Source organism: Salvelinus fontinalis, chromosome 15 (genome assembly GCF_029448725.1).
Source record: "Salvelinus fontinalis isolate EN_2023a chromosome 15, ASM2944872v1, whole genome shotgun sequence".
NCBI lineage: Eukaryota > Metazoa > Chordata > Actinopteri > Salmoniformes > Salmonidae > Salvelinus > Salvelinus fontinalis.
In genome coordinates this window covers 46,179,593-46,204,670 of record NC_074679.1, presented here as the reverse complement: position 1 = coordinate 46,204,670, position 25,078 = coordinate 46,179,593, and the positions used below count along the sequence as shown (strand labels likewise).

Below are 25,078 nucleotides of genomic sequence, written 5' to 3'. Positions count from 1 at the left end.
CCGTTCCACTTGTGCATGTTCGTTAATTGTTTATGGTTCATTGAACACGCATGGGAAACAGTGTTTAAACCCTTTACAATGTTGATCTTTGAAGTTATTTGGATTTTTAAGAATTATCTTTGAAAGACAGGGTCCTGAAAAAGGGACATTTCTTTTTTTGCTGAGTTTATGTACACAGTACCAGTCAAATGTTTGGACACAGCTACTCATTCTATGGTTTTTCTTAGTGTTTTACTCTTTTCTACATTAAAGAATAATAGTGAAGACAAACTATGAAATAACACACGTGGAATCATGTAGTAACCAGAAAAGTGTTAAACAAAGCTTCATTGTCCTGTTGAAAAACAAATGATAGTCCCACTAAGCGAAAACTAGATGGAATGGCGTATCACTGCAGAATGCTGTGGTAGCCATGATGGTTATGTGTGCCTTGAATTCTAAATAAATCACGACAGTGTCACCAGCAAAGCACCATCACACCCTCACACCTCCTCCTCCGTGCTTCTCGGTGGGAACCACACATGCAGAGATCATCCGTTCACATACTCTGCATCTCACAAAGACACGGCTGTGTCTCTCAAATTTAGACTCATCAGACCAAATGACAGTTTCTTTGCAGCAATTCCACCAAGAAGGCCTGATTCACACGGTCTCTAAACAGTTGATGTAGAGATGTGTCTGTTACTTGAACTCTGAAGAATTTATTTGGGCTGCAATTTCTGAGGCTGGTAACTCTAATGAACTTATCCTCTGCAGCAGAGGTAACTCTGGGTCTTCCTTTCCTGTGGCGGTCCTCATGAGAGACAGTTTCATCATAGCGCTTGATGGTTTTTGCGACTGCACTTGAAGAAACTTTCAAAGTTCCTGACATTTTCTGCATTGACTGACATTCATGTCTTAAAGTAATGATGTACTGTTGTTTCTCTTTGCTTATTTGAGCTGTTCTTGTCATAATATGAACTTGGTCTTTTGCCAAATAAGGCTATCTTTTGTATACCAACCCTACCTTGTCATAACACAACGGATTGGCTCAAACTCATTAAGAAGGAAAGATATTCCACAAATTAACTTTTAACAAGGCACACCTGTTAATTGAAATCCATACCAGGTGACTATCTCATGAAGCTGGTTGAGAGATTACCAAGAGTATGCAAAGCTGTCATCAAGGCAAAGCGTGGCTACTTTGAACAAGATAAAATATATTTCGATTTTTTTGGTTACTACATGATTCCATATGTGTTATTTAATAGTTTTGATGTCTTCAATATTATTCTACAATGTAGAAAATAGTAAAAAGTAAAGATAACCCCTTTAATGAATGCATGTGTCCAAACCTTTGACTGACACTGTATTTATACCCTTTGACTTATTGCACATTGAGTTTATGTTACAGCCTGAATTGAAACTGGATTCAATAGATTTCTTTCTATTTTTATTCACACGAGTGAAAACTTTGTAGAAGCACCTTTGGTAGCGATCACAGCTGTGAGTCTTTCTGGGTAAGTGTCTAAGGGCGTTCCACACCTGGATTGTAGAACATTGCCTATTGTTCTTTTCAAAATTCTTCAAGCTTCTGTCAAATTGGTTGTTGATCTTTGCTAGAAAACCATTTGTAGTTCTTGCCTTAGATTTTCAAGTAGATTTAATTCAAAACTGTAACTTGGCCTCTCAGGAACAATCACATGCATCTTTTTTTTTTGCTTATTTCTTTATATATTTTTTATTCCTTCTCTTTTAGCCAGGTAAAGACTGTCTTTTTTAAATGCAGTTGATGTCGGGAGTTTACATACGCCTGAGACAAATACATTTAAACTCAGTTTTCCTTACATTTAATCACGGTAAAAATGCCCCGTCTTAGGTCAGTTAGGATCACCACTTTATTTTAGGAATGTGAAATGTCAGAATAATAGTAAAATAAAGTGGTGATCCTAACAGACCTAATAAATATATATACACTATACTTGCAGTGAAGCCGCTCAACAACTACATCACATTAGTCATCGGACAGACTCAAGGGCACATCGACAGCTCTATCCACAAGGTCAAAAACGGGGACCCGAACCAGCGACCCATCAGCCACCGGCCCATGCTCCCAACCGCCAGGCCACTAGCCTTTCAAGAACCCCCCCCCCGAGAGACAAAGGAAAACAGAAAACAGCAATGCAAAAACAAAAGACATCAAGGACAACAAAAATCATAACAGCAAAGCCAACTGAATATGTGCATGTATGGCACTATTTGTGTGTGTGTGTGTTTGTCCATGTATATGCACGTGTGTGTGTGTGTGTGTGTGTGTGTGTGTGTGTGTGTGTATACACTGCTCAAAAAAATAAAGGGAACACTAAAATAACACATCCTAGATCTGAACGAATTAAATATTCTTATTAAATACTTTTTTATTTACATAGTTGAATGTGCTGACAACAAAATCACACAAATTATCAATGGAAATCAAATTTATCAACCCATGGAGGTCTGGATTTGGAGTCACACTCAAAATTAAAGTGGAAAACCACACTACAGGCTGATCCAACTTTGATGTAATGTCCTTAAAACAAGTCAAAATGAGGCTCAGTAGTGTGTGTGGCCTCCACGTGCTTGTATGACCTCCCTACAACGCCTGGGCATGCTCCTGATGAGGTGGCGGATGGTCTCCTGAGGGATCTCCTCCCAGACCTGGACTAAAGCATCCGCCAACTCCTGGACAGTCTGTGGTGCAACGTGGCGTTGGTGGATGGAGCGAGACATGATGTCCCAGATGTGCTCAATTGGATTCAGGTCTGGGGAACGGGCGGGCCAGTCCATAGCATCAATGCCTTCCTCTTGCAGGAACTGCTGACACACTCCAGCCACATGAGGTCTAGCATTGTCTTGCATTAGGAGGAACCCAGGGCCAACCGCACCAGCATATGGTCTCACAAGGGGTCTGAGGATCTCATCTCGGTACCTAATGGCAGTCAGGCTACCTCTGGCGAGCACATGGAGGGCTGTGCGCCCCCCAAAGAAATGCCACCCCACACCATGACTGACCCACCGCCAAACCGGTCATGCTGGAGGATATTGCAGGCAGCAGAACGTTCTCCACGGCGTCTCCAGACTCTGTCACGTCTGTCACGTGCTCAGTGTGAACCTGCTTTCATCTGTGAAGAGCACAGGGCGCCAGTGGCGAATTTGCCAATCTTGGTGTTCTCTGGCAAATGCCAAACGTCCTGCACGGTGTTGGGCTGTAAGCTCAACCCCCACCTGTGGACGTCGGGCCCGCATACCACCCTCATGGAGTCTGTTTCTGACCGTTTGAGCAGACACATGCACATTTGTGGCCTGCTGGAGGTCATTTTGCAGGGCTCTGGCAGTGCTCCGCCTGCTCCTCCTTGCACAAAGGTGGATGTAGCGGTCCTGCTGCTGGGTTGTTGCCCTCCTACGGCCTCCTCCACATCTCCTGATGTACTGGCCTGTCTCCTGGTAGCGCCTCCATGGTCTGGACACTACGCTGACAGACACAGCAAACCTTCTTGCCACAGCTCGCATTGATGTGCCATCCTGAATGAGCTGCACTACCTGAGCAACTTGTGTGGGTTGTAGACTCCGTCTCATGCTACCACTAGAGTGAGAGCACCGCCAGCATTCAAAAGTGACCAAAACATCAGCCAGGAAGCATAGGAACTGAGAAGTGGTCTGTGGTCACCACCTGCAGAACCACTCCTTTATTGGGGGTGTCTTGCTAATTGCCTATAATTTCCAGCTGTTGTCTATTCCATTTGCACAACAGCATGTGAAATTTATTGTCAATCAGTGTTGCTTCCTAAGTGGACAGTTTGATTTCACAGAAGTGTGATTGACTTGGAGTTACATTGTGTTGTTTAAGTGTTCCCTTTATTTTTTTGAGCAGTGTATATATGCGTACAAACACCTGCACGGCATCAGCCTCAGGCAAACCAGGATTAGCTGTAACAACAATGCCCCTCAGTGTCATTCAAACATTATTTTTCTTATGTTTTGATTTTTGACTTATTTTAAACTTATCTTTGACCGTCATTCTATCCCCCGCCCAGCAACTCCACTCCCACTTGTCTCCAGTTCCACATCCCAACCCTGAGCTTCCCTCAGTCAATCCCACCTATCTCTGCTGGCCACCCTCTTCGGATATATCTTTCAACTATACTGTGGTGTTTAACATACAATTTCAATCTATCTAAGATAGTAAAAGTATTTAACTGTATTAGTATATTAGTCATTGACTGACCCGGTCTCTCCAGATCTCCCAACAGTACTATTTCTAGGGTCAATTTTAGATCAATGTTTTGCATTTTCAACCATTCCTCAACTTGAAGGCAATACCAAAATAAATGGTCTATTGATTCTGTATCCTCACAACAAAATCTGCAGCGCTTCGATGATTGTGTTCCCCAAATATTCAACATTTTGTTGGTGGCAAGAATTCTATGTAATAATTTTGAATCTTGTGTTTATTTTATATATCAACTCATAATGTACATGGAATTGGTACATCGAAAAATCTCTTCCCAACGATTTTGCAATCTGTATGGCACAGCTGTCAACATCCTGGTACTCAAATGAAACTGCTATACTTTCCTATTTATGCTATTTTTATTCCTCCTGTCACATGTGCTCCCCCTCCGGCCTCTAGGTCACCAGGCTGCTCGTTATGGCGCATACCTGTCACCATCGTTACACGCACAGGCGCGTCATCAGACTCACCTGGACTCCATCACTTCCCTGATTACCTGCCCTATATATGTCACTCCCTTTGGTTCCTTCCCCTGGGGTCATTGTTTCTGTTTGCTTCATGTCTGTGTGCTGTTAGTGTTTTTTGTTTTGTATTATGTTCCATTTATTTTATTAAAACATTCACTTCCTAAACTTGCTTCCTGACTCTCTGCGCGTATCGTTACAGCTCCGCCAGTTTTGATACTTTATATTGGGCAGACAGACCAGTTGCCTACGTCCTCCCGCTGCCACCTTCCTCCTCCATTTTCTTGGGGGGGGGGGGGGTAAATCACTGTCTTCTTGGTAAGCAACTCCGGTGCAGATTTGGCCTTGTTTAAGGTTATTGTCGTGCTGAAAAAGGAATTCATTTCTTAGTGTCTGATTGAAAGCAGACTGAACCAGGTTTTCCTTTATGATTGTGCTTAGCACCATTCCATTCCTTTTTTTTATCCTCAAACTCCCCAGTCCTTAACGATTACAAGCATACCCATAACATAATGCAGCTACCACTATAATTGAAAACATGGAGAGTGTTACTCGGTAATGTGTTGTAATGTTTGGGGCAAATCCAAAACAAAAAGTGAATTGCTTAAGCAAATGTTTTGCAGTATTACTTGAGTGTCTTGTTGCAAACAGGATGCATGTTTTGGAATATTTTTCTTTTATACAGGCTTTCTTCTTTTCACTGTCAATTAGGTTAGTATTGTGGAGTAACTACAATGTTGTTGAGCCATCCTCATTTTTCTTCCATCACAGCCATTAAATTTGAACTGTTTTAAATTCACCATTGGTCTCATGGTGAAGTCCCTGCGTGGTTTCCCTCCTCTCTGGCAAAATAGTTAGGAAGGACGCCTGTATCTTTGTAGTGACTGGGTGTATTGATATACCATCCAACGTGAAATTAATAACTTCACCATGCTCAAAGCGATATTCAATGTCTGCCACCCCCCCATCTACCAATAGGTGCCCTTCTTTGCGTGGCATTGGAAAAACTCCCTGGTCTTTTTGGTTGAATCTGTGTTTGAAATTCACTGCATGCTAAACACTATTATTGCACCGAGTGAGTCCATGCAACTTATTATGTGACTTGTTAAGCACATTTTGACTTCTGAATTTATTTAGGCTTGCCATAACAAAAGATTTGAGTACTTACTAACTCTAGACATTTTTAATTCATTTGTAAAAATATCAAAAAACAATTCCACTTTGACATGGGGTATTGTGTGTAGGCCAGTGACAAAAAAATCTCAATTTAATCAATTTTAAATTAAGATTAACACCACAATGTGGAAAAAGTCATAAGATATTTTGGAATTACATATTATTTTAAAGATCAATGTATCCCTAACTACAACATTTTCAGAAACGTTTTACTTTCGATGACTGTGATATGTTTTTCTATCAAGCTTGGTTGAATGCGCTGACTGTAAGTTGCTAAGAACAAGAGTGTCCGCTAAATGACATAAATTGAAATTAAATCTAGCAAGGAACACTGTGTAATATGTTGCTGCATGGGTAATTAAATTTTTAGTACTGTAAAATTGATTACAGTAAAATGAATTACAGTCGTTGTACAGTAAAATCAGCAGCCGGTGACCATAGCAACAAAATAAACAAACAATATTGACGTGCAAAAAAAGAATCGCTGCAACCACAGAGTTTCTATACCCAGAGGCGAAAACATCGCGAGACTTCTGGGAACACTTGCGAAACAGACCAAACAGATCAGCCCGGGTTTTGAGAAGTCAACGAGAAAAGTAATGCAATCTTCCTTAGTTGTTCATTTTCTCGATCTAAAGGCACAACCTAGCTTTGAGCCAATGTATTTGAACATGTTATTACTCCAACCTCGTGAAAGTAACACAACTGACACGTTTTCATTTTCGTCAAAAACATCTTTATATATCGAAGGCCTTTGATTTGACGGCCTGCATGTGCGCAGTTTGGCGCCAGACGACCGTTAGACCCGATGACGTGTTTCTACACATGAACTTAGCAAGCCAACGTCGACATGACATCGCCTACAAGTGTGATCTGTGATTTCTATTGGAGAAGCAGTTTTAGCTGTACTGTTTTTGCTATAACACCATAAGCATGCATAAAAACGTATATTCATGCAACAGAAATGATTTATACAAAATTGATTTGAATGATTTGAATGATTTTTATTGTTTAATGTGACTCTAAACTGATATTTTAGCTAGCTAGCTAGCTAGCTAGCGGGCAAGTTAGCTGGTCCTGCTGTTGAACGTATGTTCTGACGTACCTCCTCGCAGGCTACGTTTTCTACTGTGATTGGTCAACAATGACGGCACCGCTTGAAGAAAAAAATAGAGCAAAATCCTATTCTCCGCCTCGGCTGAGCGGCTTACACAGGCACGCAAGCACCGTTGACTGCTCTGCCTTGGTAACCCCGTCCGTCCGCCGCACGCTGTGTCCGCGCCATGAGGAAGACCGGGAGAGATATGAGGGAGAGAGAGATCGATATGAACATGACATAGAAAGATATGGTCTCCCTCTCTGAAACTGCCCCTATGATTAGAGTCTTTCGATCCTAGATATTTACAGTATCAGCGTTGTGCAGCCACAGACCCTGTATGATGTGTGAAGGCGAGGATGAAGCGGTAACAGTCACTACCTTGGCTACACACACATCTGATCCTCTATCATACACTGTCTTAAACACTGCTAACCCCCCCCCCCCCCCCCCATACACACACACACACACACACACACACACACACACACACACACACACACACACACACACACACACACACACACACACATATCAACCTGCCTTGCCTCAGTTACATAAGCGGCTCCTATGCTGTGAGCAATTCATGACTGTGTGTGTGTGTGTGTGTGTGTGTGATTAGCTCCGGGGTAATATGTTAACACTCAGGCACAGTCATCGCTCTTTGTCTCTCACATACGCACACGTACACACACATGCTTTGAGCACCGCAGGCACATGGGCTACAGCACAAACATAGAGCATAGCTCTCAATGCACAGAAACACAGCGAGACCGACATGGCGAGAGAGATCCATACAGCTCTCGCTGTGTGTGTGTCTGAGCGTGCACTTTTGTGTGTGTCTGTGCTTGTGTGTAAGCCAATGTTCCATCTAAGCTGCACCCAGCTACCCTCGGACTGCCGTGCAGATGGAATATCAGTCAGCACAGAGAAGCACGAGATTGAACTTCACTCATCTTTCTATAGTTTTCCCCTTTAGTTGGCACTATCAACGTTTTCACTTTACTGTAGGAATTGTGCTCGAATCAATGCAACATTAGCCACATACCGAAACAAAACTAACTATGCAAGACTTATGCAAAACGAACTGTGCAATTTACTTGTAGGCAGGTGCATTGGAGTGGAATTCTATTGCATTGACATCCACGACTCAGCCCCGTACTCTACACAGACTGGTGTGCCATAACCAATCAGAGCTGCAGTAGGCCTATATGCAAATTCTTTGCTCTTATTCTTTGCTAGCCTTTGCCATATATTTGTCTGTGCCATTCACTTTGAACTGGACTGTGTTTACAGCATGAGCGATCCTGAGTAGATGCTCTTGTTTTGAGATCAAAGCGAGAGCTGCATGTAGCCACGTGCACATTTGTTCATATTCTTTGCTAGTTAGTGAGTTGTTAGCCCAGTTATAGCTAGTTTCTAGTCAACAATGGGGGAGTGGTTGCTTCCTATAAGAGCACAAAATGTGTGCATTTCTAGCCATCTTTGAAAAGCAAGTCAGGCTAAGCAAGTCAGGAAGTCAGGCTTTTTTTTATGTCATAAAGGGCCAGTGTTGTATTGAGGTGGTCTTGAATAAGCTACGTATCCAATAGGCAGAGAGCAGCATAATTTGTCTGTCTGATTCTCTGTAATAAAGGTATGGGAATAATACATCTCTTGTTTTTGTGGTTTCTTGCACCAAACAACACCCAATTGAGTCACCTCCTTGTCTGAAGGACAATTGGAAAAACAGGTTCATGTCAAGCCCTGCATGTTTTTTTTCTTCAAAAGAATCATGGAATGTAGGCCTACATTGAACACCACACAGTTGGCTTCTACTGTAGGCTAACGGATATAACAGCTATTTCCATGTTAAAATGTTATGGGATGCAGGTTTCTCCTTTTTTTTTTTTTTTTTTTAATGTTAGGCCGGCATTATGATCAAATAGCCACAGAGCCTACTTGGACACTGGTAAAACTGTAACTAAGCGGGTACAGCCACAGTGAACGCATGCTGGAAGTTGCATAGAATTTTCATAATATTCAAGATTGCGCTCAGCAGACCTGACATTGGCTCAGTGCGGAAAATAATTTGCGGGAACATTGGCGTGAGCATTTGAATTTGTGTTGTGTGTGTGTGTGCCTGCGTGTGTGTGTGTGTGTGTGTGCCTGTGTGTGTGCCTGTGTGTGTGCCTGTGTGTGTGCCTGTGTGTGTGTGTGTGTGTGTGTGTGTGCCAGCCAGCCAGCCAGCCAGCCAGCCAGCTGGTCCATTCGAGGGGAATAGTTCTCAGTTTTTCATGGGATACAGCCTACTGTATACAGGGAGAAGGGACTCCATCTGTCATTGGTTTCTCTCCGTATCGCTCTCTTTCTGAAAATCTCTGTAAATCCGGTGTCTATAATATATAACTCAGTCTGGACAAGGTTTCAGCTGCTGCACAATGCTGACGTCCTTCCTCCCATAGATGGTCTGCCTGTACAAGCACCACCTGGACTGGACACAGCTAGACAAACGTATCTTTTTTGAGAAGATCAGGGACTTTTGCGACGGAGAAGCCATGAACATCACATGCCCTGCACCAAAGTCAAGGGCAGCGCAGAGACAGGCTCTCCGAATATAGATTCCCTTGTTCATGTGGGGTGCGTACGGACCAGTGCATCACTGGGGGCTAGTTCCCAGTCATCCGGTCTATCTGCAGTGCCTCTATGGACATTCACATGACTCTCTCCTAACACACACACACACGCTATACGTTGCTGCTACTATTTTATTCTGCTGCTCAGTCACCTTACCCCGGATTGTATGTACAGCGCACTCAGAAAGTATTCAGAACCCTTGACTTTTTCCACATTTTGTTACGTTATAGCCTTATTATAAAATTGATTAAATTGTTTTCCCCCTCATCAATCTATAAACAATACCCCATAATGACAAAGTGAAAAAATGTTTTTTATAAATGTTTGCAAACAAAACTTATGGAAATATGACATTTACATATGCTTTCTGACCTTTTACTCAGTACTTAGTTGAAGCACCTTTGGCAGTGATTACAGCCTCAAGTCTTCTTGGGTATGATGCTAAAAGCTTGGCACACCTGTATTTGGGGAGTTTCTCCCATTCTTCTCTGCAGATCCTCTCAAGCTCTGTCAGGTGGGATGGTGAGTGTCGCTGCACAGGTATTTTCAGTTCTGTCCAGAGATGTTGGATCGGGTTCAAGTCTGGGCTCTGGCTGGGCCACTCAAGGACATTCAGAGACTTGTCCCGAAGCCACTCCTGCATTGTCTTGGCTGTGTGCTTAGGGTCGTTGTCCTGTTGGAAGGTGAACCTTCACCCCAGTGTGAGGTCCTGAGCACTCTGGACCAGGTTTTCATCAATGATCTATCTGTATTGCTTCGTTCATCTTTCCCTTGATCCTGACTAGTCTCCCAGTCCCTGCCGCTGAAAAACATCCCCACAGCATGATGCTGCCACCACCATGCTTCACCGTAGGGATGGTGCCAGGTTTCCTCCAGACGTGACGTTTGGGATTCAGGCCAAAGAGTTCAATCTTGGTGTCATCAGACCAGAGAATCATGCTCTGAGAGTCCTTTATGTGCCTTTTGGCAAACTCCAAGCGGGCTGTCATGTGCATTTTACTGAGGAGTGGCTTCCGTCTGACCACTGACCACCATAAAGGCCTGATTGGTGGAGTGCTACAGAGATGGGAGAACCTTCCAGAAGAACAACCATCTCCACAGAGGAACTCTTGAGCTCTGCCAGAAATGACCATTGGGTACTTGTCACCTCCCTGACCAATACCCTTCTCCCCTGATTGGCTGGGTGGGCCAGCTCTAGGAAGAGTCTTGGTTGTTCCAAACTTCTTCCATTTAAGAATGATGGAGGCCACTGTGTTCTTGGGGACCTTCAATGCTGCAGTAATCCTGTCTCGGAGCTCTACGGACAATTCTTTCGACCTCTTGGCTTGGTTTTTGCTCTGACATACACTGTCAACTGTGGGACCTTATGTGACGTGTGTGTGTGTGTGCCTTTCCAAATCATGTCTAATGAATTGAATTTACCACAGGTGGACTCAAATCAATTTGTCGAAACATCTTAAGGATGATCAATGGAAACAGGATGCACCTGAGCTCAATTTCGAGTCTCATAGCAAAGTGTCTGAATACTTAAACATGTTTAACCTTTTTTTTAACTAGGCAATAGGTTAAGAACAAACTCTTATTTACAATGACGGCCTACCGCGGAACAGTGGGTTAACTGCCTTGTTCTGGGGCAGAACGACAGATTTTTACCTTGTCAGCTCGGGGATTCGATCCAGCAACCTTTCGGTTACTGGCCCAACGCTCTAACCAGTAGGCTACCTGCCACCCCATACTTATGTAAATACGGTATTTCTGTTTTTATTTTTAATACATTAGCAAACATTTCTAAAAACCCGTTTTCGCTTTGTCATTATGGGGTATTGTGTGTCGATTAATGAGGCAATTTTTTTTATTTTATCCATTTTAGAATAGTGCTTTAATGTAACAAAATGTGGAAAAAGTTAAGGGGTCTGAATACCTTCCAAATGCACTGTAACTACCTTATCTATCACTGATATCGTTATTGATATTGTTCTTGTTCATACTGTATATTATTTTGTTCTTTCTCTACTGCCATTGACAATTTTTTTTATATATATATATATATCTTTTTTTTATTTACTTTTGATATTGCTACTATGCAAATACGCAAGTAACCAATTCACTGTACCGTTTACACCTTCTGTATCCTGTGCATGTGACAAATAAACTTTTGATTTAGTTTGATATAGTGTGTGTTTACCAGAGACAGTGATTTGAAGAACAACAACCTGCATTTAAGTCAGAATAGGATATAGGCCAATGACTAGATCAAGTGTACTTACTCACTCTGTTTAGCACATAGCCTCATGTGAATCCTTAGAGAGATGGGGTTTTGGCTTAAGAGGGTGTGAACTATGCTGAAGGGGTGTAGACAAAGAACAGCTCTGCAGTAGGTGTACCAAAACATTCAAGGGCCATTTTCTCCCAAAAATGGGGCTACAAGTTCATTAACATTCAAAGAACAATTACTTTCCCATTTGTTCAACTGCCATTAACAATACACAATTTTCTAGCTTTGAGTGTCTACTTTTATCCAATGTATAGAAGAAAAAAAGAAAGAAATTCAAATGTTGCTACACAAGACCGAATCGAGGCAGTGAGTCACATATATGGCCATGGTCTCTCTTTGTCACTCCTCCTTTCCACTCCCCATGCTCTCGCTGTTGTCTCTGTTTAAAGCAGTGCATTGTAAAGGACAGTGGAGTGTGTGTGTGTGTGTGTGTGTGTTTCTGCTCTCCTAGTCTGTACTACTGTCTAACCTACTTAAGATCCTTTCATTCTGCCCTGACAAACAGGATGGGTTGCAGGCATTACACATCAGTACTGACATACACAAGACAACACACACACATGCCAGCATACAGCTGCTACAGCCACGTCCAGAATTAGCTCCAAGCTCCTGATGTTCGCTCATCTTCCTCCTCTCTCTCGTTCTCTGCTCTTTTCTCTCTCGCGTGCTTTCTCACTGCTCGCTCTCTCTCTTTCTCTCTCTCATTTTCTCTATCTCTCTGTCTTTTCTCCACGCTCCCTCACTCCCCCTCTTTTTGTCCCCGTCCTACAGTCTTTCTCTCTCTCTCCCACTCTCTCACTTCGCCTGCTGTGCTCTCCCTGCCTTCACTGCTGCCTCATCTCTCTCTCTCTCACTCGCTTCCTCTCTGAGCCTGTGTGGGGTGTGTGTGTGTGTGTGTGTGTGTGTGCCAGTGAGCGCGTGGGAGACCACATCTTCTTAGTCAGAAGCAGGATAAAGCATGGTAAGCAGCCTGTCTCTTCTCTCCTGACTGACTGACTGAGGTTTTGTGTTTTGGTTGCTCTTTCTGCATGTGTTAGAGGGTAAAGAAGGATTATTGTTTTTGTGTGTTTTAGAAGGGTTGGGGAGATTGTGTCTCTTTGAGTAGTTGGGGTATTATGTGTGTGTTGGTTTGTCAAGGTTTGTGTTTTGACTGTAAAAAGTGTGCTATAGCTCAATTTGTACTATGCTGTTGTCAATTAGCTAGCTACCACTCACATCTTCATATATTTTAGTTTTTATTTATTTGGATCCCCGTTAGCTGTTGCTGATGCAGCACCTACTCTTCCTGGGGTGTACTAACACACAGTAGCATTGCTTATCTAGGCTTGCTGAAACCTGTAGCTGGCTATCTCAACAATGGTCTGTTTTAAATGTTTTATTTCAACTTTATTTTGACAGGGCTGTGACCAAGGTCTCTTTTACAGATGAGCCCTGTATCAAACATACACATCAATATACACGCCAATACACTAAAAGCAAATCCCAATCATATAGAACAAACACATTCTTCAGCGAAAAGGTCTGAGTGAGTTTTGAAATCCGAATAGATGGCATGCCATTCTCTCCGTAGGGATAAAACTGGACTAGGAGTACTGCATTAGATAGTGGTTTTAGATCACATGGTCTCAGGTGTTGGCCTCGGGTGATAGTGCTGTCTTGCTGCTGTACCTAGATGTGGTATTGGCAGAAAGCCAGGACTTGGATGTTACTGTGCTCTAGCTTCATCCAGGTGTATTGACTCATTTTCTCTGGGTCTGTAGCAGCTTTGTACTGGCATCATGAAGCTTAGTATCTTGTCAGTGCTGTTGAAAGCAGTTCAATATTAGTTAGAGATGGCTATTGTGCAAGGTTGTTTACTAGTCAGAGCAACACTTCGGTTCTCTCTCTCTCTCTCTGTGTAATGGTTGTAGTGCCTCTGATCACCATAATAGTTTCCCTTCTGCGACATGGAGCGAGAGTTAGACAGAATCGCCCACATTCAGCGCAACAGAACTCGAGGACTGTTTCATAATGTTTATAATTCGCTGTCAGTCCAGTTACAGTGGTATAGGGCTGTTTGGCTCTAGTCAACGCCACATGACGTGTGTGTGTGTGTGTGTGTGTGTGTGTGTGTGTGTGTGTGTGTGTGTGTGTGTGTGTGTGTGTCCTTCCACCCTGTTCCTGGGGTGAAGCCGGGGTGAGGAGGGGTTCTGTTTGCCTCCAGAGTGGTGCCCTCTGGGGATGAGTACGGGCTGCTGGCTCTTGGTCTGAGCTGTACACATGGATAAAGAACATGCGTAACGCGATTATGAGTGAGGCACAGCATTCAGGACAAATCAGGTGGGAGAGAGAGATGGAGGGTGATAAGAGAGGGAGAACGTACATTACGGTAGAAAAAATGAAGAGGGCGAGTGGCAGGAACAGGAGCTTCTGTTTTACCCAGAGGCCTTGCACTTCCGTCTGGATGCAGCGCGTGTGTGCGGTGAAGTGTTTGGTGTGTGCCAACCTAATCTAGCTGTAGAGTGGGCGATGCCACGCCACAGATAGGTTGGCTATGCTTTCCACTACTACACACTTGGCTATGTCGAACAACATCGTCAGCCCTGGATGGACACGAGAGAAGGCTATAATCACCGTGGTTCTTTCCAGGGATCACACTGCTAAGCTTAAGGATATACACACACACACACACACACACACACACACACACACACACACACACACACACACACACACACACACACACACACACCTGGCGACTGTCCAGACGTGAGTTAGTGTTATTTACTGCAGGTAAATAAGGCTAACTGTGGGAGAATATCTATTTCCCCAAGCCTTTGTTTCCCTCGTGTTGACAGAACCATGTCATAATTTCACACAACAGTCATGTTACTAATTATACCGAACAAAAATATAAATGCAACATGCAATAATTTCAGAGTTATAAGGAAGTCAGCCAATTTATATACATGTATGAGGCCCTAATCTATGGATGTCACATGACTGGGAATAAAGCTCGTTAGCGTGGATCAGAAAACCAGTTAGTATTTGCCTCATGCAGCACGACACATCTCCTTCACATAGAGTTGATCAGGCGGTTGATTGTGGAATGTTGTCCCACTCCTCTTCAATGGCTGTACGAAGTTGCTGGATATTGGCAGAAACTGGAAAGCTGTCGGACATGTCGGTCCAGAGCATCCCAAACTTGCTCAATATCCGGTGAGTATGCAGGCCATGGACGAACTGGGGCATTTTCAGCTTCCAGGAATTGTGTCCTTGCGACATGGGGCTGTGCAGTATCATGCTGAAACGAGGTGATGGCGGCGGATAAATGGCACGACAATGGGCCTCAGGATCTCGTCACGGAATCTCTGTGCATTCAAATTGCAATTGTGTTCGTTGCCTGTACCTTATGCTTGCCCATATCATAACCCCACCGCCACCATGATGCACTCTGTTCACAACGTTGACATCGGCAAACCACTCGCCCACACATCCTGCAGGTGAAGAACCCGGATGTAGAGGTTCTGGGCTGGCGTGGTTACACGTGGTCTGCGGTTGTGAGGCTGGTTGGACATACTGTCAAATTCTCTAAAATGACTTGAGGCGGCTTATGGTAGAGAAATTAACATTAAATTATCTGGCAACAGCTCTGGTGGACATTCCTGCAGTCAGCGTGCCAATTGCAAGCTCTCTCAACTTGACACATCTGTGGCATTGTGTTGTGTGACGAAACTGCACATTTTAGAGTGGCCTTTTATTATCCCCAGCACAAAGTGCACCTGTGTAATGATCATGCTGTTTAATCAGCGTCTTGATTTGCCACACCTGTCAGGCGGATAGATTATCTAGGCAAAGGAGAAATGCTCACTAACAGGGATGTAAACCAATTTGTGCACAGCATTTTAGAGAAATTATATTTGTGTGCGTATGAAACACTTCTGTGATCTTTACATGCTGCTTTTATATTTTAGCTCAGTCTCTCATCGGTGTGTGTGTTTTGAAACTATGAACAATCAGTATTAAGCAGCAGTCCCATGACACTCCCACTTGTCTCTGTAATAAATGTCCATTGGTTTGTCCTTGCACCCTCCGCCCCCCCTATAATACACACACACGTAGACGTTGATTGATGATTGGAGCAGGAGTCTGAGGTCAGCTCAAGGAGGACCACAGGGACCCTATGGTTGATATAGAGACACGCGCACACACGTCACCGAGTCTGACAGATCAGTAACACGAGGTGAAAAGGTGCATGTAGCCACCTGACTCATACGTGAACAAACTGACAAAACGAAAGCCTAACCCAAGCGACGTGTGTAATACCACCTTCCCTTTTTCAAAGTGTCATTCCGTGTGTGTGAGGTGGTTAGGTAGGTAGCCTAGTCGGGCCATTAACCCGAAAGGTTGCTTGTTTGAATTCCCAGAGGCCACAAGGGGAAAAATCGCTCTATCTGCCCTTGAGAAAGGCACTTAATCCTAATTGCTCCAGGGTGGCCGTCAATAATGTCTGATCCCCGGCCGTGACACCACTCTCTGATGGTGTCTCGGGGAGTTGGGATATGCACCCCCCCCCCCCCGCCCCCCCCCCCCCCCCCAAAAAAAACTGGTTTCACATATCATACTCGTACAGTTTACACACTTCTACATGCAGTGAAACAGGACCAAAATATGCTCCCCTTATTTGACCTTTTGTTTGTGTGTGTGTGTGTGACCCCGTCCATTATACTCTCTTAGCACTATTCTCATCCTCCATTACGAAGCCAATCCTTTTCTGCAGTTGCTCCCTTAGCAGCCCATTTGATTTGCCAGTTTGACACAACTCTCATTGTAGTTTTCACATGTAATAATAACAATAGCATATATCTTTTGTTGCTGAGCTGGGTTTTGCTTTCTGTTGCAGCACTGTGATGGTTTATCGTAGTATTATTCCAGGCATCCTTGGATTGAATATCGAACTTAACACTATGAGGATAGGTCTCTGTCTTGTTGTCTGTACAGTAGAGTAGGGGTGGGAGAACGCGAGTGCGTAACCATAGGACAAAACTCCTGTTTGACTGTCAACATTTGAACTGGGCCTCTTCCTGCCTTGTATTTGTATCCAGGGCCAGTGTGAGATGCAACTGTTGTCCACCACCCCAGTAGGGGCGCTGTTTTGTCTGTCCTCCCTCTCCTGCCTCGCCCTGCCTGCGGCTGCCACTGGCTGTTGTGTGTTAATCCTGTTCTCTTCTCCCTCCCTCCTTTCCCCTCTTCCCCTATCTCTCTCACCTCTTTTCCCCCCCTTTCTCTCCCTCTCCCCCTTATCGCTGTCTTCCACGGTACCGTCCCTAGGCCCGGCTCCCCTCCTGCTCATCCACTTATAGTGTCTCTGAGGTACCTCAGCATGTGTCAATCTTCCTGCGTCGCCATGGCAACCACCCCATCCACCACCCCACCCTCATTTCTATCTCCCGTTCTCGTCGGATACCCTCGTTCCTGCCTCCTTCGAGACCCTTCCACCATCCTTTCCTCCTCCTGTCGTCCCCTCCCTACACCCTTCCACCTGCCTCACCCCTCCTCTCCCCTTACTGTAATCCCCCCAACCTCTCAAACAGGCATGCATCTCACTGATGACCCAAGAGTTTATACATCTGGAGACACTCTATATAAGGTTTTAGAAGTATTATTTTGTTGTAGGCTATTTCTTGAGTTTTTAAGTTTACCGGCTAAATGTTCTTGTTTGACTCATGTTTTATTTTTCAACCCTTTTTTAAAAATATCGTAGAACATCATTATTCATAATTTTTCTATATCTTTTTTTTAATCCTTCCCATGTTCCAAAGCCCCTCAATATCGTGCAAACTGATGACCTCCTGCGCTGACCTGGAGTATCTGTCACACACACACACACACACACACACACACACACACACACACACACACACACACACACACACACACACACACACACACAGTGTAGCTGTAGGGGAGACAGAGTCAATCTCTGAACTCTCGCTTCTCTTCATTATAAACCCTCTCTGTCTGCCTCCCAAATGGCACCCTATTTTCTTTATAGTGCATTACTTTTCACCATGGCCCACAGGGCTCTGGTCAGAAGTAGTGCACTATAAAGGGAATAGGGTGCAATTTGGGATGCATACTCACTCTATTGTTCCTTAGGCTTCAAATCTAATCCACTCTTAGATGGATCATTTTAAAAATACCTCCTGTCCTAATCATCACACTTCCTATAGAACCATGGGATGAGTAACCGTGTTTTTTTGCTTTGTGATCATTTAGGCACCGCAACGTTTTCAGACTTAGTCAATGATAGTTAACGTATAAATAGTATGTTCATATTCATGCGGTTCAGGGCGTTTTAACTTTTTTCATGTTTGATTTGTCTTTGTTTGTTTAAATAATTGTTAGTCATTGCAGTCAGTCATTACCTGTGTAGTCTCTCTCTCATCTCTCATCTCAGTCTCAGCAGGTGTGCTTGCTTTGTAGTGGGTTTGACGGGTGGGAATTGGAGGTGTGTGTGTGTGTGTGTGTGTGTGTGTGTTTGGCATGGTTGTCCGTGGTATGTGTGTGGACCAGGTGAGTGACTGTCCTGTGGCTTTCTCCAGGCTGCACGGAGAGAGTTCAGGGCTCACCTGGATGAGGTCACCACGCTCCAGTCTAGGTACTCTACCTTGGACCAGGTAAATGGTTACACGCACACACACGCACACACACACACCACTCTCAGGGCCATCAGAAAGGCCTCCTGTCGTCTCAGGTCTGTGACAGGCTCCGTTTATCACTAGAGGGCATTCAGCAGTGTTGCCATCCTGGCCCACAGGCTATGATTGATCCATCTGATTGGGTAATCACCGAGTAAGGGGTTTTTCAATTGCGCTCTCATGTCTTTCTTTTAGTCCCCAGTAATCAGTCCTCATTGGCATTCATCGACATGTTAACTCATCTGTTTCTGCTTCACATCTCATCTTGATGACATACTGTGAACGTGGACATTGTGGCGGTGGTTGTGTGTGTGTGTACTGTCCCTGTGTCTGTTTCTCAGTATCTTTTGGAGCATCTGGCAAAGACAATCATATTTCCTTCCCGTTCATCCATTTCTTCACTCTGTCATTTATTCATTCAATTATTCACCCGATCCTTCCCTTCTCTGTTCGCCTCACTGTTTCATCCATGACGTCTGGTATGGGCATAATGAGCAGCGGAAGAAAGATAGAAGAGAGGAGAAAGGGAGGGAGAGACCCAGTGCTGGCAGATGGATAGCATCAGCGACCACACAGTGAAGCGAGTGACTATGTTCCCTCCACTTGGCATGTTCCTGTGAGACCGTTGTCATGGTAAAGGCAGACGAGCCTGCCTGCCTACGTATCTGCTCAGTGGAGTGTGCGCGTGCGTGCGTGTGTGTGTGTGTCTAGCATCTCCCTAGAGACCGTCTCCTTTCAGATATTTTCCCTCCAGTCTTGTTGTGTCCTAGCTATTGTGATGACTTCTCGTCCTACTGCGTAGTCGCTGTTTGTCTAATGCAATGTTGTTGTTGTTGTTTAGGTTGAGCGCTTAAGGGGAGCTCAGCTCCTGCCTTACTATTATTTATGTAGTCTAACCCGTTTATCTCCAGCCTCGGCGAGTTGATCCATAGTATTACACAAGGCCAATGTTGACAGAATCCTCCATATCCCATTTCCCCAACCTTCACCTCATCTCACCGCTAGCCTTTGTTTTGTTGCCTGCGTGGCCATTATTTCCCTTCCACTTATGGTGCTAAGATGGGTGTACTGTACTGTACAGACCTGTTTTAACAGGTGGTTCTACTAAATCTACCCTCCACCACCACCACCCCCACCATTACCCGGGCCAGTACGGCTCAGTGTCTTACTGTGCATCTGTGTTGAGACGTATTAGTTTCAGTAACGCTGTGTTGCACCTGCTCAGTCATCCTTCCTCGCCCTGAGCACACATCGTTCTGTGTTCTCTCATTCTTTTTATCACTTCATCCCCTCCCTCACTTTTATCTTCAGGTACAGCTGTTCACGTCTCAACTCTAGAACTTGACGACCTCTAGTTAGGTTATAGATCAGTTTATTCCTACTGTCTGTTGGTTCATTCAACCCTGGCGGGTTACCTAACCTTAAACTGCGGATGACTTGTAGCTACTGTTTCCTAGCGTTCCTCTGCTCTGTCTGTTGTAAAACTCTTGTCTCTGTCATGTCCTGTCCATATGCTACTGTATTGTAGCTCCACTCTAGGTTGGAGGGGCTCAACGAGGACCACAGAGGCCATAGCAGGACCTACGACTCGCGAGTAACTACCCCCCACCCCTCTCTGTTGTTCTCTCTTTCTCTCTCTCCTTTCTATCACTCACTCTATCCTCAGTAGCAATCTATTTATTATTCTAACATACATTCTCTCCTTTTTTGAGTAGCTGTATCGTGTGGTGGAATCTATGGATTATCAGTTCCGTTCACCAGTAGTCTTTTTCTCTCTGCTCATCCTCTGTTCTTTTCGCCATTACGATGCCACGTATTTCTGGTCTCTCGCTTTCGTTCGTGTGGGCTGTAGGACCATGCTGTGCCTCCTCACTCTCATCCCTTCCTACTCTCTCTCTCTCTCTCTCTCGGCTCTCCCCGTCAGTGTTTTTGACTGCATCGGTGTTTCATCAGTAGTGCTGGTCTTTTGAGTTGTGGTTGGTTGGTTGATTTTTAATCTTGGTCGTACTGTGTGTACTGTGGTAGAGAGGGTCTCTGTCTGTTCCACCAGACCTTAGCTTGCACCATGTGTCACTCTCCTTTTAGGCCAGGGGCATTGGGTCTCAGAGGTTCCAGGTAGGGGTTATATACGTACTGCAGACAGTATTTTTTATATATATATATATATATATATATATATATATATATATAAAATACTAACACCTGTAAAAGGCCGCTGTACTATTGTGATGTGAAGGGAATCCCACCTCTTTCCCAAACCAACTCTAAACCAAACCTAGGCCTACATGGCCTACAAACCTAGGCCTACACCTAGGCCTACATGGGGTACAATCAATGAAGCTGTGGCCCTTATCCATTCCCACTTTCCCCATACACATGTTCTGCTCAGTGAGACGAATCCACTATCCTTGGCCTAAGGGATCCTCATCTTATCGCTTTTGTTTATTGCCATTCATGTTCTGAGGATCGTTTTGATTGTGATTGTCCCTATGTTCTGCGTTAGAAGTTGATGGATGTGTAGAATGTATATGGCCCTTCCAGTATATTAGAGCCAGTGTGGAATGTTTTCGTCCTTTTTGGACAGAGGCCTCTATTCCCATTGTGGTCTCACCTCAACCATTTCTCTCTCGCTGTTCTTCTTCCATTTTTTCCCCCCTCTATTTTCCTTCTCTTTCTCGCTCTCTCTCTCTCTCTCGCTGTCTAGGTTCAGTCACGGTGTGGCAGCAAAGAGAACATCCTGAGAGCTAGTAAGTTATTTGATTGAGAATTTTCTGTGAGTGTGTGTGTGTGTGTGTGTTAGTGCTTATTTTTCTCTCTCAATTTCATTTTTTATTTATTTAAAAAAAAAGTACATTAAATGCACTATGCTTTATGTGGATTTAATGCTGTAATGACACTGAATAAAACAATACAAGTCCCATGATGGTAGTAACTGACCACTTATTAACCATCAGTTATTCACATCACATTACTTGAAGTAGCCTGCTCAATGGATTATGGTCATTGTAGTTAGTTTAGCTCAGAAAACGTGATAGTTATGTTGAACTTTGGCCTATTGGAAACTGCAACTCCCTATTACATTGCACAGTTTGGCCATTACCTGATTTGTTTCTAGAGAAACTGCAGCGCAAGGTGTGCAAAATGGAAAACGCGAAATGGAATTCAAATAATTGAACTGACATCTGTCAATTAGTTGATCGCTCATCACAGTCATAGTATGTGTGATGGTGAAAGACAACTATGCTCGGTCCATCAGGTCACAGTGCAGTGGACATCACCAAGGTGGCCCGCCGGCACCGCATGTCTCCCTTCCCCCTCACCTCCATGGATAAGGCCTTCATCACTGTACTGGAGATGACCCCTGTGCTCGGCACTGAGATCATCAACTACAGAGGTGGGTCGGACTGACTGACTGACTGACTGACTGACTGACTGACTGACTGACTGACTGACTGACTGACTGACTGACGTAGGAAAATTGACGGACGGACTGACTGACTGAAGTAGGAAAATTGACGGACTGACTGACTGAAGTAGGAAAATTGACGGACGGACTGACTGAAGTAGGAAAATTGACGGACGGACTGACTGAAGTAGGAAAATTGACTAACGGACAGACAAAAACACAAATGGAAGGACCGACGGAGAGGCAGACAGAAAGCTCAGTCATGGCCGCGTCACCGGACATGCCTTTCTTATGATCCCTAACATCAGCCATACTGCTCACTCAGTCTTCACTACTGTCTGTAGATGTTCTGTATGGCTGTTGACGCCATACCCTCTCTATACCCCTGACCTACTGTCTGTAGATGTTCTGTATGGCTGTTGACTCCATACCCTCTCTATACCCCTGACCTACTGTCTGTAGTTCCCTTTACCTATTGTCTGTAGTACTGTCTGTCTGTCTGTATCATATGTGTGTTGAGCCCATGATGTTTCTGTTCCTACAGCTGTTCCACCTGACCCAGATGCTCTCCATTCCATCCTGTCTATCGGTCTGTCTGAGTCCCCGCCTACCTGCCTGTTCTCATCTTTCATTGGCTTGATTGTTGATTGATTGATTGTTTTGCAAGCCAATAAACAGCACACACCTCTTGACTGTTGCATACACCTCCCTAACCATCCAGACCTTTGGCCAAGGGTATGTAGTTCTGTCCCTGAGCCGTTCTTGTCTATTAATGTTCTGTGTTATGTCATGTTTCATGTTTTGCGTGGACCCCAGGAAGAGTAGCTGCGGCTTTCGCAACAGCTCATGGGGATCCTAATAAAATACCAAAGAAGTCCCTAGACCCCACATTGATGGTCCAGGTTTTGACTTCACATAGGTCAACTTTAGGTGCTTAGCCTGCTTGTTTACAGCAAGTAATCTGGGGTTTTCAAAGACACACTTGACAGTACATTTTACACCATGAATAGAGCTGGGGAAACTAGCTTCTGGTAGAATTGACCCATGGCTCTCTAGAATACGGAGCATTGTCACCCATACATAACTAGAGTCCATAGTAGACACAAGTCCAGAATGAAAACCGGGTCCGTATTTTATTTCTGTCTCCATCCATCGTCTTGTTTTCTCTGCCAACACTTAACTGAGAGCAGTGTCCGGTGCATGTTGAATGACTCATGGCCTCAGTCACCTTGCTGCCTGCAGTGTGTTGCTGTTTGGTATATTTATGGCTTCTCTGTGTGTGTCTATGGGAAGGGGTGTGCAGTGCTATATATTGGGGGTGGTTGGGATAATGTAGCACGTGTGTGAGCAACAACGATGGCCCCTAACCTGCGTGGCCCCCGGCAGGCCATGGTGGAGCAGACCCCATTAAGCCCATTTGGCCCCTGAGTGGGGCGGACTGCAAAAAAACACCGTACTTTATCACAGCCAGCACAGGAGGAGCGCCAAAGCAGGAGAGGAGAGCCGTGGCTGGGGGCCCGGGGGCCAATCATGCTAATGCCGCCTCCTCCCTGGGGCCCTGGCATTACACAGGTCAGTGACGTCATCGGTGATGTCATGCCTCCCTCCTCACCACCAACCACCACCCCACTGAAAAGAAAATGAAAAAAATAAACGACACCACCCCACTGCCTGCCCACTTCCCAGAGTACCCACTGCCCAGACCATGGCAGACAGGGTTGGGGGTCTGGGGGGGACGGGACGACGACAACACCCTCCTCTCTCTTCACTGGGTCATTTCACCTCCTGACCACTAAGGGGCAATAGAGGGACTAGGCCGGGCCATAGGCTGCTACTAGTGCTGATGTTGCGGTTGCTTCTGAATCTGTTGCATGATCTGGCTGCTTGCAAAACCCACCCACTATCCTCCTCCTCATATTACATTAGTATTGTACATTTATGGAGGACCTTTCACCACGATGGCCTGAGCAGTTGGGTTCAGTGACCACGCCGTGTTAGAATAACTCGGGAGGAGTTTGTAACGTATGTAAAAAAAATAATAATAATAATAATAATTTTTTAAAAATGTAAATGCAGGAGTGGGCGAGCTTTACTCTGCCATACCTACCGCCCTCTCCCTCTGCCAGCACAGCGAAGGTCAAATGTGAGGGCTCAGAGTTCATCCGCCCCCTGCCAGTTGTGACTGGCATCTATGTGGGTAGAAGAGCTGCCCACCCAGGCAGCACATAGACACACAGGGGAGAAGGTGTAAGTTGAACACTGGGGAAACAAAACACCCCACAGCTCAGACAAAACGTCTCGGAACAACCATGTTCTTTGTGCTTGTTAAGTTTTTTTTGCAGGGCGTCCTGCTCCATTGATTTCATTTGTTCTCTGCTCCAAGCCTGAATAATAGATTTGTATATGTTAGAGACGTTTCCGTTTTTCTCCTTTCTCTATCTTTCCTCCTCCATCTCTCTTTCTTACGCCCTCTCTCTCTTTCTGTCGGCCATGAGAGAAGTGAGTGACCCAGTTCTGGGAGCACTTTCTGTGTTGTCATTTCCCATCTCCCATCATCTGCATAAGCAACAGCCGCTGGGCACAAGGTCGTCGTCCACCACGGGACGGGGGAGGCACCCAACCAATCAGGCGCGAGCGAGTAAGGCCTAGAGCTAGGCACACTGCAGAGAGTGGGACAGGAAGGAACACACACTCTTTGTGACGTTGACGCACAGAGGGTCAGGGAATCACAAAGCCAGTGCATGACCCCATCACTAACGTAACCCAAGAACACATTCAGGAAGGTGATGACACAAGAAGTCCCAGAACAAAAGGGCTCGAGAGAGAGCGATAAGTTCACCTCACCAATCAACAGTGGTTGTAGGTCGCCTGAGGGTGGTCTAGCAGTTTGAATCCCACCCACTGTCCAAAAAGAAAGGAGGACCAAGGCACTCTTCACCTGCTGGCCTTTGAACAGTCTCTCCTCCCAACTGTCCTGTCTCTGAAAGAAAACAGGATGTGTAGGGGCCCGACTGTGTGGGATAAAGTTGAGCATCTCTCACACCGTGAGTTAGTGCATCACGACGGGCCATAGGCTCTCTGAGACCAACCCAAAGTAAATATGGGCGATGGTGTAA

The 25,078-nt window shown here is 44.8% G+C and overlaps 1 protein-coding gene across 17 annotated transcripts in view; it reads left to right on the top strand.

Moving 5' to 3' along the window:
• LOC129812062 (gephyrin-like) overlaps nucleotides 1-25,078 on the top strand; it is a 113,777-nt gene that overhangs the window by 78,517 nt on the left and 10,182 nt on the right. For 5 of the 17 annotated variants that reach the window (XM_055863974.1, XM_055863973.1, XM_055863984.1 and 2 more), the window contains 6 exons: nucleotides 17,187-17,228; nucleotides 18,461-18,535; nucleotides 20,085-20,150; nucleotides 21,261-21,303; nucleotides 21,813-21,950; nucleotides 22,507-22,551. In XM_055863974.1, coding sequence (XP_055719949.1) covers nucleotides 17,187-17,228; nucleotides 18,461-18,535; nucleotides 20,085-20,150; nucleotides 21,261-21,303; nucleotides 21,813-21,950; nucleotides 22,507-22,551 — 409 coding nt within the window. The remainder of the gene's footprint in view (nucleotides 1-17,186; nucleotides 17,229-18,460; nucleotides 18,536-20,084; nucleotides 20,151-21,260; nucleotides 21,304-21,812; nucleotides 21,951-22,506; nucleotides 22,552-25,078) is intronic. The other 12 variants (XM_055863977.1, XM_055863986.1, XM_055863983.1 and 9 more) reach the window with 7 other exon arrangements.